The sequence below is a fragment of the Lepus europaeus genome, chromosome 10 (genome assembly GCF_033115175.1).
Source record: "Lepus europaeus isolate LE1 chromosome 10, mLepTim1.pri, whole genome shotgun sequence".
In the NCBI taxonomy this organism is placed as follows: domain Eukaryota; kingdom Metazoa; phylum Chordata; class Mammalia; order Lagomorpha; family Leporidae; genus Lepus; species Lepus europaeus.
This window is the reverse complement of record NC_084836.1, coordinates 110828083-110844995: the sequence shown is the minus strand read 5'-3', so window position 1 is coordinate 110844995 and position 16913 is coordinate 110828083. Positions and strand designations below refer to the sequence as shown.

The 16913-nt window shown below is 53.4% G+C and overlaps 1 protein-coding gene across 1 annotated transcript in view; it reads left to right on the top strand.

Annotated features, from left to right (window-relative positions):
* Positions 1-4502: 4502 nt before the first annotated feature.
* JPH2 (junctophilin 2) overlaps positions 4503-16913 on the top strand; it is a 70046-nt gene continuing 57635 nt past the window's right edge. Inside the window, exon 1 of the mRNA XM_062202365.1 lies at positions 4503-5006. Coding sequence (XP_062058349.1) covers positions 4628-5006 — 379 coding nt within the window. The 5' untranslated portion in view covers positions 4503-4627. The remainder of the gene's footprint in view (positions 5007-16913) is intronic.

Below are 16913 nucleotides of genomic sequence, written 5' to 3'. Positions count from 1 at the left end.
CTCTGATCTAAAGTGACGTGGTGTTTTCATAGAACCTGCGCCCATCCCAGAATACCTAATACAATGAAAAGCCGGTGTGAGTAGCTGCTCTACTGTAGTGTTGAGGGAATGATAACGAAAAAGCCTCTGCACATGCTCAGGTGCAATTCAAAATATATGGATTTTCCATCTGTGGTTGGAGAAATCGGCCAGCTTGGAACCCACCACTGAGGACCGGAGGAGATCACCTAGGAAGTGACCATAAATAAAGAAGTCAGAGGGCTAAGCTCTGGGACATTCCCGGGGGGCAGAGGTCAGGGGATGAGAGGACCCACTGAGGCAGGGGCAGAACCAAGAGACAGACCCTGGGAATCCTCTGAAAAAAGCACTTCAAAAAGGGAGGCACCAGCTGCCCACTGCTGCTACGGAGGAGATGTGAGGGTCACCCACGACGTGCAGGCACTGGCTGTTCACAGCTGAGCCAGCGTGGCCGGTGCACAGGCGGCGTTCATATGTTTTTTGGAAAGAAGATAACCCTAGCTTCAAAGAGCTCGGGTTGGGCAGGGTGTCAGCACCCGGGCAGGGCGCCTAACGGGCCGGAAACATCTGGAAAGGCTTCCTCGGGGGGGAGGCCTCCTCAGCCAGCCTTGCATGGCCGAGAAGGACTCGGGGGGACTAACGTGGTCTGTCCTCCTCTGTCCTAGAGTTTTGGTTCTCGCCGCACCGGGCTTTCCTGGGATGCGGTGGACCTTGAGATGTTGAGAAGGAAATCGACACAGGAGTGACTGCTTCCTCTGACCGAGCAGCAGAACCCTGGAGTGAGACAAGGCCTGGGAGGAAGGGAAGATGCCACAGCTGCCTTTAAAAAAGCTTAATTTCCTTTCATGTGTGGTCAATCCAGTGAGTTTAAAGAATTTTACCTAAGAAAAATCTGTTGTAATACATGTATGGCCACAAGGGGTCTCCTTTCCCCTGAACTGCATGTTTTTTTTTTTTTTTTTTTTTTTTTTTTAACAGACAAAAAAGTGGCAGCAGAAAGCCTGGACTGGTAAGGTCACTCCCCAATTTGGCAACTTGGACTTAAACTTTTAGAAAATCAGAGTGTTCCTTCACGGGGGGCTTGGTTTAGCAGCGTAGGAAATGAGAAGCTGCTGGGTACTGTGGAGTGGGAAGAGCAAGAATGGTTCAGTGTCGAGGTGTTGCATGTTTAGGGCATCTCCCCTCTCTCTTTGCTGGTGATTTTATTCCATGTGATGATCTAAAAAGCGATTTATTATGTGAGAATAATATTTATCATAGCAAACATTTGTTAGGTATTTAGTGCGTTCTAATCCTTTTTTACAGTATTACCTGATGTGATTCTCACCCAGCCGTATAAGACAGGCAACGTTATCCTTAATGCCAGTAATCCTTGGAGGTGGGGACTTAGTAGCGAAGGATTTGTGGCTTAGAGAAATTGACAATTGGCCCAGGGTCACACAGCTCGTGAAGGGCAGAAGTGGGATGTGAACACATATCTAACTCCACGATTACCTATCCTGTGTAACCAATTGTAAGTAGATGGCTTTGTGAATTTAGAAATACTAAGAAGCAGTTACATTGTTTGACAACATGCCCTGGTTTAGAGCCAGGAATGGGGGTCGGATTTGTCTGAAGACCTTTTTTTTTTTTTTTCCAAGTTTCTATATATCTTTTGGTTTCTTTTTTTTTTTCTTTTAATAAGATTTATTTATTTATTTGAAAGCCAGAGTTACACAGAGAGAAGAGAGGCAGAAGGAAAGAGAAGTCTTCCATCTGATGGTTCACTCCCCAACTGGCTGCAATGGCCAGAGCTGCACCGATCCAAAGCCAGGAGTCAGGAGCTTCCTCCGGGTCTCCCATGTGGGTGCAGGGGCCCAAGCACTTGGGCCATCTTCCACTGCTCTCCCAGGCCACAGCAGAGAGCTGGATCAGAAGTGGAGCAGCCGGGACTCGAACCGGTGCCCATATGGGATGCCAGTACTGCAGGCGGCGCCTCAGGCCAGGGCATTAACCCGCTGCACCACAGCCCCTACCCCGTCTGAGGAGCTTTTAAGGGAGCTTTTTTAAAGGGCGTTGTTGTCACGATTTTCTCCCGCTCTCTGGTTCTCGGGTCTGGGGCGGAGCTCTCAAATCTGTTTTTTCAGTTTTACAGGTGCTTCTTTTGTGGAGTCACCCTTGGGAGGGACCACTGTAGGGAGCTGCTGGGGATGAGCAGCAGTGGCTAAATGGCTACAGGTAGAGCGGCTCCACTGGGCCACAGCAGTGGCCACTTAGCTGTAGGACAGAATCATGGTGACCTGCCTGGCATTCAAAAAAAAAGTATTTAAAAAATTTCTTTGAGAAGCAGAGACAGAGAAAGCAGACTGCAAGCTCCCGCCTGCTGGTTCACTCCCAGATGTCTGCAGTGGTTGGGATGGGGCCAAGGGGGAAGCTGGGAGCTGGGAAGTCAATCCAGGTCTCCCATGTGGGAGGCAGGAGCCTGATTACTCGCGCCATCGCTGCCTCCCAGGTGGGCAGTGGCAGGAAGCTGGACTCGGGAGCTGGAGCTGGACCCAAGCCCAGGCCCTGTGATGTGGACGTGGGCATTTCAACCGGCGTCTTAGCTGCTGGGCCAGACATGAGCACAGAGGGTGTGGCTCAGGCAGTCGCAACGCCAGCTTCCGGTTTGAGATGCTCTTCCCTCTTCCTGGGACAGCACAGTGGAAGGAAACGTGTGATTCTCCAAACACTTTGGTGAGACGTGGTCAAAGCAGAACCCTAGAGGAGGCGTTGAGGGGTTCTGGGAGGTGGGTCGTGCCAGCAGACTGTCAGTCAACCTGACCAGGGGGGGACTCCCGCTACCCAGGTGGCCATCTGTATCCACCGTCACTGCTGCCTGTTAGCCTGGCAACAGCCCGCACCGGTGGTGCCTGGGTGTTTCTGCCCCTGGTGGAAATGTGCACGAGGAAGGGGCTCCCTCAAGGTCGGGGGGCCCCAACACTGCCAAGTCCTAAGAACTGGCTCTTGGGCGGCAGGAAAGGAGGGAAGGGTTTCCGGCCAGTTTAAGAACAAAACTTCTGCAGCAACGTTAAGTGGCCTCAAGTCCTCGGGGGATTTGGGCACAGGTCAGAAAAGCTGCAAGTCAGTTAACAGTGGAGTGTCCTTCTGTGCTTGCTTCTCCCGCGACCCCGTCCCCAACAGTCACACGTGCCCGGCTTCCTGTTCTCCGTGGCCCGTACCTTTCCCGGAATGACTCCCCACCCCCGCCCCCACCCCGGCACGCTGGGCTCAGTGGGGATTTACAGCCATCAGCGCCCTGGCGGCAGCTTCTTCTCCTTGAGATTTATTTGTTCTTTCTTCCTGGAGTTTGGTGGGAACCTGAGCACTCGTGACCCACCCAGGGCCTTTGCTCTCGGCCCTGCCCCAGGAGCTTTCTGAAGTCTGGCCTCTCAGGCTCTTAGGACCCTGGAGCAAGAGGGGAATTGAAAAAAATAGCACTGTGACCCCTGAGCATTCCTGGGGGGACCTCATGCAGACTCAGCCCCCACCCAGGCTCTCAGGGACCGAGAGGGAGAGAGGGCAAGGGGGTGGTCCCTGCTCTCTGCACTGGCACCCCCAGGGCTGTGCAAGAGCTCAGGGCTCGCCTTCCGGAGCCTCCCCTCGGCTTGGGAGCGCCAGCCCCAGCTTTCAGAGCCTGCCTGAAACAGTCCCGTTCCTTTCTCTCTAGGTCACAGGATTCCGGGATGGGGCTGGCATGGGTGCTGCAGCCCCAGGTCCCGTCAGGGCATGCGAGTGGGGGGGCTGAGGTTGGCCAAGCGCCACGTTCAGGGGTTCTCAGCCTTCAGGGCTTGGGCCTCCTGCTCCTCCATCCACGCTGACGCCTCTGTTCCCTCCCTGCTGCAGCCCCCGGGGCCTCTTACCCACGGAGGGCACGCGAGCCACCAGCGCGTTGCCTGGCTGCCCACTCCCCGGGCGCCTGCCGCCTTCCTCAGTCCTCCAGCTGCGCTGGGTCTGCAGCCGCCCGAGTTGAAACACCCCTCGCTCCCTCCCACTTTGAAGGAGGCTGGGCTGGCCAGGGGGCTATTTTGGGAGCAGCTTCTGAGATCCAATGGCCTTGTTAGGGCAACACTGACCTTTCCGTCCCAGGGGGAGGGCAGCATGGGAGGAGGGGCGGGGCCGGCAGAGTGCAACAGCCCCGCACACCCACTGGGGTGCAGGAGAAGGGGGCCAGCAGGCTGTGGAATTCAGCCTGGGGCTGGGGCTGCCGCCGAGGGGGAGTTGCCCCTCTGGGAAACGCTGGGGACCCCGCCAGCCCTCCCCTTTCACTGTGCCTCCTGAACGATCACCGTGATTTTCCTTGGACTCCATGGAAGCCCGGCTTGGGATGCTCCGTGGGGGCTGTGACTCTCCCCCACCTGACCCCCTCCCAAGGGGCAGCCTGCCCCTGGCTGACTGAGGGGGGCCTCCCAGGCATGGCTCTGCCCAGCCTACCCGGCGTTGACCTGGCTGCTGGGCTCCTTCAGCCTCTGCTGGCCTCTCGCTCCCCCTGTTGTGGGACACGGTGGTGAGTCTGGGGCCCAGCCCTGAGGGTGCCTGCAGGGCGTCGCCCAAGCTGGAGGCCGGGCAGGTGGCCGGAGGCGAGGATGCCATGAGCGGGGGCCGCTTTGACTTTGATGATGGTGGGGCGTACTGCGGGGGCTGGGAGGGGGGGAAGGCCCACGGACACGGGCTGTGCACGGGCCCCAAGGGCCAGGGCGAATACTCCGGCTCCTGGAACTTCGGCTTTGAAGTGGCAGGTGTCTACACTTGGCCCAGCGGAAACACCTTCGAAGGCTACTGGAGCCAGGGCAAGCGGCACGGGCTGGGCATAGAGACCAAGGGGCGCTGGCTGTACAAGGGCGAGTGGACGCATGGCTTCAAGGGACGCTACGGAACCCGGCAGAGCACCAGCAGCGGTGCCAAGTATGAGGGGACTTGGAACAATGGCTTGCAGGACGGCTATGGCACCGAGACCTATGCAGATGGAGGTGAGCCCTGGGGAGGGGCCGGAGCAGGAGGAAGGCTGGTGGAAGGTGGGGTGGGGGGAGCCAGGGGCTGTTGGCAGAGAGTCTGAGGGCTAGGATGTGATTCGCTGTGTGGCTTTGGGCAAGATGATCTACCTCTCTGAGCATCGTTTTCTTGTTAGCAAAGGTGGTGCCAATAAAGAGGCCACTGAGAGCCGTGGCAGGGATGCTCCATGCATGCCTGCCACGTAAACACAGTAAAACGTGCCTGCTGCCGTTTGTGTGCTCGGTGGAGGAGCAGCTGTGGCGTAGACCCCAGCTTGTGCGGTAGCAGCGTCAGGGTCCAGTCTCAACTCTGCCATGACAGTCACTTTACCATTATTTTCAAACAATAGGTCATGAGCGGTGTTCATTCGTTCATCCCTCCACACACCTGCCCACCCACCCAAAAGCCGACACGCTCGCCCATCCATGTGCCCAGCCACCCGCCCGCCTGTCTGTCCATCCATCCGTGTATCCATTCACTGTGCATCACACACTCCTGATTCACTGCACATCCTATTTGCTAGGCATCGTACAAAGGATTAGTTACCGTCCCCGACTTCCAAGCAGACAGGCTGTTGTTCACGGGGACGTCCTGCTTGCCGAGATGGAGAAGAGCAGTTAGATGGAAGAGGCCGGGGAGTGCTTTAGCGGAGGTTAAACCTGAGCTGGATCGTGATGGGAAACTTGTTTGTGAGGGTGAGAGCGGGGGCTGTACAGGCGGAGAGGGGAGGGCCGCGGGGCCGCAGGGCTCAGGAGCAGGAGGGCCCTCCGCAGGGCAAGGACACACACAGGAGCCTGGCATAGGGGCGACCGAGCCGCTGTCATTGACCTCATCCATCCACCGAGGGTAACTTCCCATGCTCCACTTACTGAGCCTCAGTTTCCTCATCCATAAAATGAGACACCTTAAGTATAGGTACCGCTCCAAATGTGGGTGGTCGACGAGCCTTTCCACCTGTTAGAAATGTAAATTCAGGACCCCTCGCGGCCGTCCTGAATCCGGATCCCTGAGCAAGGGCCCAGGGAACTCTGAACCGGCTGGTCAGGCAGTTTTTTTACATATTACAGTTTGAATCAGGGGCTAGCAAGCTGTAGACCACAGGCAAAGAGGCAAACAGTATTTTGTGAGTTGTGGAACTTCTGTGACGGTCCCGAATGATGTCCCCAAAGTGCCTCTTCTCTGGCCAAGCCAGAGGCCTTGGCTGTGCGATGCCCATGGGCGTGGACGTGGAAGTGGGCTGCACCTCCTCCCTCGAGTGGGCATTAGCACTGGACTCAGGGTAGCTCGATGGCATTTCCTGGCAGGCTGTTTACCTGGAAACCACGGCTAATGAAAAGCATGAACTTGGGTTCAGAGGCATTTGTAGGGAATGGTGTTTGCCACTGGTCTCCTCTCTTTGTGCCAGAGGCCTGGGAGTAGGCCGCTCCGAGTGGGCTGGGGTCGGGGTGTGACCCAGGCATGTGGGGCAGAAAGAGGCGTCAGGCAGCCCAGGGGCAAGGTTTGCTCATGCCGGGCCCCTGGGACGCACTGAGACACCCTGGGGTGCAGGGCGGGTTGGTGTCTGGGCTACAGGTGGTGGGTGTCTGGGTGAGTGCTGCCCTCGTGCGCCTTGAGTTTCTGTGGCCACCCGAGGTAGCTGCAGAGCGCTGGCCGGGATGGCACAAGCTTGGGGTCAACGTCTGGCTGCACCGCGTGCTACCTTGATGACCTCCAGCTATCTGCGGAAACTCTGTGATCCAGTGCTCTTCTGTTCCCCAGAAGTTTTTGCCAGGCCCTGTGCTGGGTGCTGGGCTCACAGCAGAGAGCAAGCCTCAGTTCCTGTGGCTGTAAAACGCAGGAGATCCTTGAGTTGTTTGGAGGTGGTGGTTACCTATGCAAAGGGGTGCACCGTGGGCACGCGCCAAATGCCCTTTGCCTTCCTGCTTCTCTCTTCCCTCTCTCCACACCAAGGGGTGTGTGCAGTGGGGGTCCGGATGCGAGTCAAAGGGACGCACATTTCCAGGCTGAACTGAGCGTGGGAAGCTGAGCCGATGCCAAAATGTTGAGAAGGAAAAAAACTCACTCCTTCATTCATTCACGCAGTCGTTATTACCGAGCTCCTCCTCTGTGCCAGAAACTACCCCACAGCATGTGTTAGGGGCCAGTGAGCCAGACAAGGAGCTCCCCGTCAAGTGGAGAAGAGAGAAGACAAACGTGTAATTTTCAGAAGTTGACAGTGCTATGAAAGAAGATGGCAGAGCGGGAAGAGGGTGGCATTTTCACATGGGATGGTTTCAGAAGCAGGATGGGAGAGGTTGGAAGGACGTAAAGGCTTTCAGGCAGAGAGAGTGGTGATGCAAAGGCCCTGGGGCAGGACTGGGCTTTGCTCTGTGGGAGGAACAGCAAGAATACCAGAGGGCAGGAACAGAGGGGCTGAGGGAGGCAAGCCGGGTGCAGGTTGGAATTGTGGGCGGGGCCAGGTCACCTCACTCTGCAGGCCCTGGGTTTTGCAGGCCCAGGTGTGGCCAGGGGCTCTTCAGGCCGGGTAATAGAGGACCTGCTGCTCAGGTTTGTCAGGGGCCCAGGCTTCCTCAGAATGAGACACCTAGAGGCCCTGGAAGCCTCACGGATTCTCTCTCCCAAGCCACACACGACGTGTAACCCTCCAAAATTAGATATGGCGGCTGCTTCGGAAAATCTCTTTAATCAACCTGTCAGCAGTGCCCTGGAGCGTTTGCTGAGGCCCTGCCCTCTGCCCCATCCTGGGTAGCACGGAGGGGAATGTGCACAAATAACATCCTGGGATTAGGGAGTCAGGAGTCAGTAGCCCGGGCTCTTGCCCTGGCCCCATCCTCTTGTTTAATCTCTTCGAGCCTTCATTTCCTTACCCATACAATGGGCCTATCCTAAACCTCTCATAAGACTTCCCATGAGATAAACGAATATTCAGTAATGATAGTCACCATTACTACTATATATTATTAATTCATTCAACAAATGTTTATTGAACGATCACGAAGCTACTCATGAATTTATCGAGCGATTATGAAGCCACTGTGCTACGCAGTGGGTGAGAAATGAACAGCATGGAGAGACTCTAGCAGGAAACTGTGCTATGGCCCAGTGTCGGGTGGGAGGCGGGCACGGGCAGGGGACCAAGGAAGCAAGAGCAGGCCACTATCTGACGTGCGCACCCAGGGAAGCGTCCTGGAGCGGGTGGGGTCCGTGCCCTGCCACTGTGCAGCAGACAGGGGCCCCCAGGAAAGGGCTGCTCCAGGTGGAGACGAAAGTGTGCACGGACGCCGGGACATCCAAACTTGCTGTCCAGCCAGGAGAGGAGGCTGACACGGGCCTCTCGTCCCACATGCTGGGGGCTGCCTTAGCCCGCGTCAGAGTCATGGGGGCTGCAACCAGCAGCGCCCACCCCTGAGCGTGGTGAAATCCCTTTAGCGACCCACAGGTTTTCAAATGCAAGAATAGAATAGAACAGAACATGCGAGAATGTTTCACAGAGAATAAGAGGGAGGATTATTTCCCGAAAAACTTGCTGATGGGGGGATAGATGTATGTGTATGAGTGTGTGTTCGTGTATGTGTTTATGTGTGTCAGGATATAAAATATATTTATTTGTTTGAAAGGTGAAGTAACACAGAGAGGAGGGGAGACACACAGAGAGATCTTCCATCAGCTGTTTACTCCCCTCTGGGAGTCCGCAGTGGCTGGGGCTGCGCCAGGTCAAAGCCAGGAGCCTGGAGCTTCTTCCAGGTCTCCCACTTGGGTGCAGGGGCACAAGGACTTGGGCCATCTTCACTGCTTTCCCAGGTGCATTAGCAGGGAGCTGGATCAGAAGTGGAGCTGCTGGGTCTCAAACTGGTGTCCATATGGGATGCTGGCATCTCAGGCAGCAGCTTAGCCTGCTCTGCCACAATGCCAGCCCCCCAAAACGTTTCTTACTTTAGGTCACGGACAAAAACACTGGAAGGTCACAGTTCTGAAGGGACTCAAATAGACTTGTGCTCCCAAGCCCCTGCTGTTCCAGTGCCCTCCCCACACCCTCCCTCGCCTTGCCTGGCTTGGAGGCGAAGCTCTCTCTCTTGCGTGGAAAGAGGAAGGAGAGGAAGGCACTTGGGCTCCTGCCTCCTAACCTCTGTTGTAAGCCCCCTAGCCCCACCGCCCTCCTATAGCCCTCATTCCTCTCTGGCCATATATAGCAAAGCTAAAAATAGCTGCTGATTTAAAGCTGGCGTCCCCCTCTCCCCCCGGGCCCCAGCCCCGAAGTTGTCATGTGTGGCTGCTGGCTGTTCCTGCCCAGTGGCGCCGAGGCTGCAGCGCTGCAGGGGCCATCAGGGATCCTGGCTTCCAGAGCTTCTCGACTGGGGCCCTGCCTGGGTCTCAGAGGCCTAACACGACCTGAAACCTGTGTGCCTGGGCTGGCTACACGTTGCTGCCAAGCTTTCTCTTAGCTCGTCCCCAGATACTTGAAGTAATCCTGTGTTCAGATACAGTCCAGAGCCTTTGGTTAGTTTCACAATCCTCTCCCCAAACTGTGCTGTGGAATAACCAGGCCCAAGGTTGACTTGTTTCCATAGGCTAATTATAATAATTAATACTAATATTTTAGGACTGCTTACTGTGTGCTGAGTGCAGTTCTTGGCCCTTCAGAACCACAAGGAGCAGAACTGTTATTCCCCTGTTATACAGATATAGAAGCTGAGAACGAGATCAGATAGGGATTCTCACTCAAGGTCCTCTAGCTAGAAAGAGGAAGGGATGGAATTTGATAATAATAAGAGACAATTGAATATTTTATAATGTTAATATATATTTTAAAAAATTATAGTGATATGAAAAAGTTAGGATTGGCTACATAATTTGTGGGATCCAGATCCAAATGAAAGGGCAGGGCTCCTTCAACACCATTTAAGACTTTTTTTTTAAAAGAAGATTCATTTATATATTTACAAGGCAGAGTTACAGAGAGAGGAGGAGGAGGAGGAGGGGATAGAGAGAGAGAGAGAAGAGAAGGATCTTCCATCCGCTGCTTCACTCCCCAAATGGCTGCAATGGCCATGGTGGAGCTAGGCCAAAGCTAGGAACCAGAAGCTCTATCCAGGTCTCCCACATGGGTTGCAGAGGTTCAAGCACTTGGACCATCCTCCACTGCCTTCCCAGGCACATTAGCAAGGAGCTGCATAGGAAATGGAGCCCTGGGACTTGAACTGGTGCTCATATGGGATGCTGGTGTTCCAGGTTGTGGCTCAATCTGCTGTGCCACAACGCCAGCCCCACCATGTAATAACTTGAGAGGGTCAGAGCAAGTATTGAAATAGTGCCGGACTCTTTGAAACTGCGTGAAACCAGCACCAGTGAAGCCTACCTCAGCAACGGTGGTAATCGCACCTCCCGTGTTTTGAGTCTACTATGTTCCAGGCTCAATGCTAAGAATCTTATGTGCATTATCTTATTTAGGCTTCTTAACCACCCTCTCTTGCACTACTCTAGTAGCTTCAAACTTTTAGGATTACAACCCCCCCTGCAAGGCATGAATTTCATCCTATTATTGTCTATCCACACATAAGTACAAAAACAGAAAACTGACTCCAATCACCACAAAATCATATTTCCCTTCCTATGTGTCACCCTGACTATTTTCTCTCTAATGCCTTCTTGCTGAGAGAATTAAATAAAGCTCTGGTATGTGTGAAGTTCTTAGAACAGAGTTGGGCACATGTTAGGACTTTATTATTACTGTTGTTCCATGAAGAAAAAATGAGACCTCTGCTTTCACTCTGATAACTGGGTCAGAACCCAGGCTTCTGCTCTCTGGAGCTGGCTTTGTTTCCTACCCAAAGTTAATGACTTAAGCTCTTTGGACTCTGAACACAGGAGCTAAGTGAATTTGCCAGAAAGGAGGACTGAGTAGTACCTGGTGTTAATTCTCTCGGTTCGTGATATCCTGTGAAGACAAGCTTAAAGAAGCTTAACCTTCATATTTATTTGCCCCAAAGGAATATGTTTTCTGTGGATCTATGAGTATTTGTCTGTCTCTATGCCAGTTTCAATCTGTCTTGGTTACTGCAGCCTTATAGGAAATCTTAGAACTGGGCAAGTCCTCCAGCTTTGCTCTTCTGGTTTGGGATCAGATTATTCTAGATCATTTCCATTCCTTTATGTATTATAAAATCAGCTTTTCCATTTCTAAAAGAAAATAAAATAAGAAGAGTCTGCTAAGGTTTTGATTAAGATTGCATTAGAGCTACAGATTAGTTTTGAGAGAATTGACATCTTAGCAACAGGGAGTCTTCCAATCCATGAACATGGTATGTAGCCCTATTTGTTTGGTTCTTCCTTAATTTCACTCAGCCATGCTTTGGAGTCTTCACTGTCTTGCACATCTTTTGTTTTTTATGGAATGATATCGTAAATGGCATGTTAAATTTCATTTTTCCAAGTGTTAATTGCTAGTTTACAGATATACAATTATTTTTGCGCATTGACTTGAATCCCTTTAGCTTTTACTGTAATTTCTTAGTTCTAGTGAAGTTTTTTGTTTTTGTTTTTCAGATTTTAAAGGAGTATTTTTTATGTAAAATGGCTTAATTGCTGTTAAACATCAAGTGTAGAAATCCTAAGAGAATCTGACATTCCTAAAGGGAGATATGCAGTTTGGAAGCTTGCAGAAGCCAGATCTGGGTTCAAATCGCAGGTGTGCTATTTCTTAGGTATGTGATCCTGGGCATATCACGTAACTGCTCTGAGCTTCCATTTTCTTTTGTCCACTAGCTATGTTAAAATATCCCTCAATATATATTTGAGACATGAAATGAGATATAACATATAAAGCACTTAGCATAAATGCCAGACACATAGAAAATGCCAAAATATATATTCTCTTTCCTGTATTGTCTTCACACTCCAAAGGGTAAATGAATCCAGGATGGCCCGAACCACAGCTGTCCTTGTCTGTGGGAGATTTTGATACTAGAAGAGTTAATAAGCCAGGACTCTGATTCACTTGGTTCTGTCTTGAGTCCTGCCGGCGTAGAGGGAACCACGCCAGGCACGATTCCTTTTCCAATGTGGAATCAGCATAATTTAACCTCATCTTGGAAGTTTCACGTCCAAGTTCACAGCCAGGGGTCAGCTTGACAGCTGGCGGAGTTGCTATCTTGGCAGCTTCTTGGCATCATCTGGAGACCCCAGGGGAGCAGAGCAGACCGGCAGTAAGACAAGGAGGCAGCCATCATGAGTCCTTCCTCACCACGGCCTTCTCTGGTCAGGGGGCAGATGGGCCCAGTGCCTGCAGCTGCGCCCCTGCCCAAGGCCGGGCTCTGAGGTTCATGACTTGCTTGTTTCCTCGGCCTGCATATTCTGTGCCCCGACCGCAGCAGCTGTCCCTGGATCAAGCCTTGCCCACCACACCCTGGGGAAGAATGTCGGGTGTCGTTTGCAGAGGGCCCTGGCTGAGGGTGGAGCGCGAGGTGAGGGGACAGGATAGCATCGTCCTTGTTCTCGCCCATCTCCTACCAAGCCAGAGCCGTGGAGTCGGTGGGCCGTGAGGCCTGGCCCTCCTTGCTCCTGGTAGCTTCCACTCCCTGTGTAAGGAGGAGTTGATAAGAGTTGAGTGGCCCAGACAGACTCGAGCCTGGCAGAAGTCACAGAGCAGCCCAAGGCGGTAGAAACACAAAGCTCTCCCCCACCAGGCCAGAAGTGAGCACCTGGTACCTAGGGGTGGTCAAGCCTCTGTGGGCAACTGTGGCTGTGGATGGTGTCAGAGGCCTGAGGGTGTGTGCAGCCTGCAGGAGACACACTGCCTGGTTGGCATCATGTTTCCATGCCTGTTACTATTTTTTTAAAAAAGACTGTTTATTCAAATGGCAGTTATATGGTAAGAGGGAGAGAAAGAGAGATGCCTGTCCAACGTGCCCAGGGGCATGAGGGTGGTGGGCGGCCTGTACACACTCAAGGTGGGCCTCCCTTTGAACCCAGCCCACTTCTTTGGCCCCATTTGCCCCCTGCACCCCCAGTCGTTTCTGGCTTCCAAAGCTCTTAGTGTTGCAGCCTCAGGATCGCAGAGCTGCCCCAGGCCACCGGCCCTGGGCTATCAGCATGTGGGCAGTCGCCTGGCTAATCCTCGGCTTCGTGTGTGAGCCACAGGGTGTCATCCGGGGCAGCAGCTCTGGCTGTGGGGGCGGCAGAGCCCTGCAGGCTGAGGGGACTTCTCTTCCTCTCACCGCAACCCGACCCAGCTCCCGGGAACTGCTCACAAACGCCGCCAGGCTCTCCACTCTGGGGTGTCCGTCTGTGATCCCAGGAAACCGGAGACTCAAGCTTTGATGGACGGCCACATTTGGGACCTTGGGAAGAGACTTCGGTGCCAGCCCCGTGGGTGGGCCAGAGAGCAAGGCCTTGGGATTGTTCTGGGAAAATGTAATGCAGTCCCAGTGCTCACCGAAGGGACTCTTGGATTCATCTGTGCAGCCGGTCATGGCGTTCTAAAGCCATTCGGGAAGGCCCAGGTAGACCACTCACCCTGGGGAAAGGAGCCTGAGGCATCCCAGGGAGCAAGAGCAAGGCAGGTTGTCGTGGGTGCTGCTGGGTGCTGGGTAGTGTTCCCAGGGCGGAGTGGGGAGCAGCCAGTTTTTTATTTTTTTTAAAGCATTTTATGATTTATTTGAAAGGCAGAGTGACAAAGAGATCTTACATCCGCTAGTTCACTCCCAAAATGGTCACAATGGCCAGGGCTGGGCCTGGAACTCCATCTGGTTCTCCCATATGGGGTGGCAAGGACTCAGATACCCAGGCCATCTTTCACAGCTGTTCCAGGTCCATTAGCAGGGACCTGGATTTGAAGTGGAGCAGGCAGGACTTGAACCAGCACTCATGTGGGATGCTGGCATTGCAGCCTTAACCAGTTGAGCCACAGCACTAGCCCCAGTCTATTTGTTTTATGTAGATGCTATAGTGAGTAGAAAAAGTCCGTGAAAGAACTTAACTTGTTAACAGCAGTCGCCCCTGGGGACGGTAGAGGTCATCTATTTTATGTTAGAACTTTTGCAGTGGGCAAATATGACATTTGTTTCCAGAAGTTTTAGGAAAGTGTTCCTTCCCCAACACCCATACAATATTTACCTGCAGACATGACGAGAAGACCTTAGGTTGCAAAGAGGGTTTGGAGGGGTCTACACAGAGTCCCCAGCATCTAGACTCAGAATCTCAAGTGGTTCTCCCTTTGGTCCTCTTCACTCAAGACCAGGCAAGCAGGAAAGGACAAGTGAGGGACAAGTCTGTTCTGTAGTCCCAGCTGAGACACTGCCTGGCTGCGTGGCCTCAGGCAGGTCCTTCTACCTCTCTGAGCCTAAGCTTCCTCCTCTGTACTATGAGGGTGCTGGACCACACTTACCCCTAAAGGTAGGTTGATTTTCTACCACACACACCACTAGCTAGTTGGCTGTGGTCGCTGGAGAAGCAGTGAGGGGAGACTGTGAGGCCATATTAAGATTGAGCATCATGATCGATTAGTAATGTCTGTTGCAAACACAGGACAAGGAAAGGTGGCCCATGAGATTACTCATTGCCTTGGGCTGGATGGTCTCCAAGCTCTGCTGCAGCTGTGAGCTTCTCAGAATTGAGATAGTCTCCCTTCTGCAGGGCCGATTCTCTATGACCATGTCACACATTTGCAGATATCGGGAATATGAAAGAGCATATTAAATATGAGGTGGTAAAGCCAGCTCCTACTGGACATGAGATCCCATCGTAACACTTTCAGGAATTTTGCAAGCTAGATGTTCAACAGTTGGTAGCCTGTGGTGGAATGAGAAGGCCATGCCAAGATGGCCGCTTGCAAGCGAGCGTCAGTTACTCAGGAATGGCTTCAAATCCCACCTGGGAACAGAGCCTGCCTGGGAACAGGCTGTGATTGGATGGCTTTGGAAACCACATGGCAACGAAGCCTGCCTGGCAGCAGGCTGTGATTGGATGGCTTCGGATACTGCCTGGCAACAGGCTGTGATTGGTTAGGGCATAAACCGCCCCTTGACCGGATTGGCTGCCTTGGCTATTTAAGCTGCTGTATCAACTGAAATAAATGAGTCTGCAGGCTGCTCACCTCTGGCCCACTTTCACCCGACTCCCAGGGTCTGTGTGGTGACTCTTGACCCCACCACGCTCCTCCTCTCAGAACGAATTCACAGCAACATCTGGCACCCAACGTGGGCCTCGAACCCACGACCCTGGGGTTGAGAGTCCCATGTTCTACCAACTGAGTTAGCCACAGCAACAGTAGCCTGACCAGCTCTGGTAGGATATTGGCTGCAGAGATTGTTCTGTTGGTTTTTCCAGAAGAGCCAGGTGGCCTGCCTGCCTGAATATTGAGCTACGGTGAGATCCTCGTCTCTCCTTCTCACCCAGACTTAGGGTAACCAATCACCTCAGGTTGCTTGGTACTGTCCTGGTGTTAGCACTGGGTGTCCCATACCCCAAGAGCCCCCTGGATCTCAGGCAAGCTGGGATGGTCACTCACCCTATAGTCTGTCCCTGTGAAACGAAAGGAGTCAACAGTTGTTGAGAACTGGCGCAAGGCCATGAACTCACTCATGCACTTGACAGTATCCACTGGATGCCTTCTGGTGTCAGCCATTGCACTGGGTGTTGGGGCTGCTGTGGTGGGCAAGGCAGGCTTGGTCCCTGTCCTCAGGCACACGCACTCTCACAGCAGAGATCCGCATCTAACAGTTTCTTAGTTACCAAGTGCAACAAGTGATTGGCAGGGAAAGCAGAAGAACTGATGAGCTGGTAACGGGGAACCTGGCCTGGTAACAGAGAGAAGTCTTCCTGGAGGAGGCGACGCTTGAGCCGAGATCTGAAGGATGAAGAGGAGTTAACTGGGGGAGACTATACTGGCAGGCAGAAGAGCAGCGACTGCGGGAATGGAGTGTGTTGTGTTCTAGGAAAGGCAGGAGCACAGAGACAGAGACGGGGCAGGGGGCAGGGGGCAGGGGGCAGGGGTTCTGGAGTGGATAAGGCTGGAGAGGTTGTCAGAGCCCAGCTTGTGAAGGCTTTGTGGCCCACCATGCGAAGTTTGACGTTATCCTTGAGTAGACTCTGGGGTGCACCTTCAAACACCACCCAGGACCGTGCCTCCCATTGCCAGGAGTGTCAGCTACTGGCGGCTCCGAGCCTCTTCCATAGTCAGGGAGTGGTTCCATCATGGAACCACTGAGGGGCTCCACTGCTTAGGAAGATGTCCCTGGGGTCAGCTGGCGCTTCTACTGCAGATGTTTGGCTTCTTCCTCTGCCAAACACTGAGTTGTCCCTTTCCGGCGTGCTTCCCAAGAGCCCGCCCTGCAAAGTCACCCACCTGCAGCACCCCCTGGGGCTGACCAAGGCATCCTCAAGGCCCTGGGAAGCCACTGCAGGCTCCTACGAAGGGGAATAACCTGTGGAGCTCTGCTTGGATTAAAGCAAATGACCCCAGCGGCAGCCAAGGTCAAGCTGAGGGGAGACTGTAGTCAGCCGGAGGAACCAGTGTGGCTTGGGCTGCATGGATAGGGTGGAGATCAAGGGAGGTGGAAAGATTAGGGAGGCCGCAGGCCAGCTCTTTCTGTTCCACAAACCCACGCAAATTCTACAATTCTTTGCTGCCCCAAAGATGTCAACTCTGCCTGGGTCTCTAGTCTTTATCAAGTGGGGTAGAGCTAATCTGGGATGTGTCCCTATACCCAGGAGCATCTACACAGAGCCTGCGTATGGGCACGGTGGCCACCACAATGTGCATCCCTGGCTTTCCTGGCCTGGCCTTGGTGGGTTTGGACGAGAGCCATAGACCCCTCTAAAATGGAATTCCTACTGTCAAGGTGTCACTTCAACTTCTGTGGTGCCCCCTCTAAACCTGCCCCCTCCAT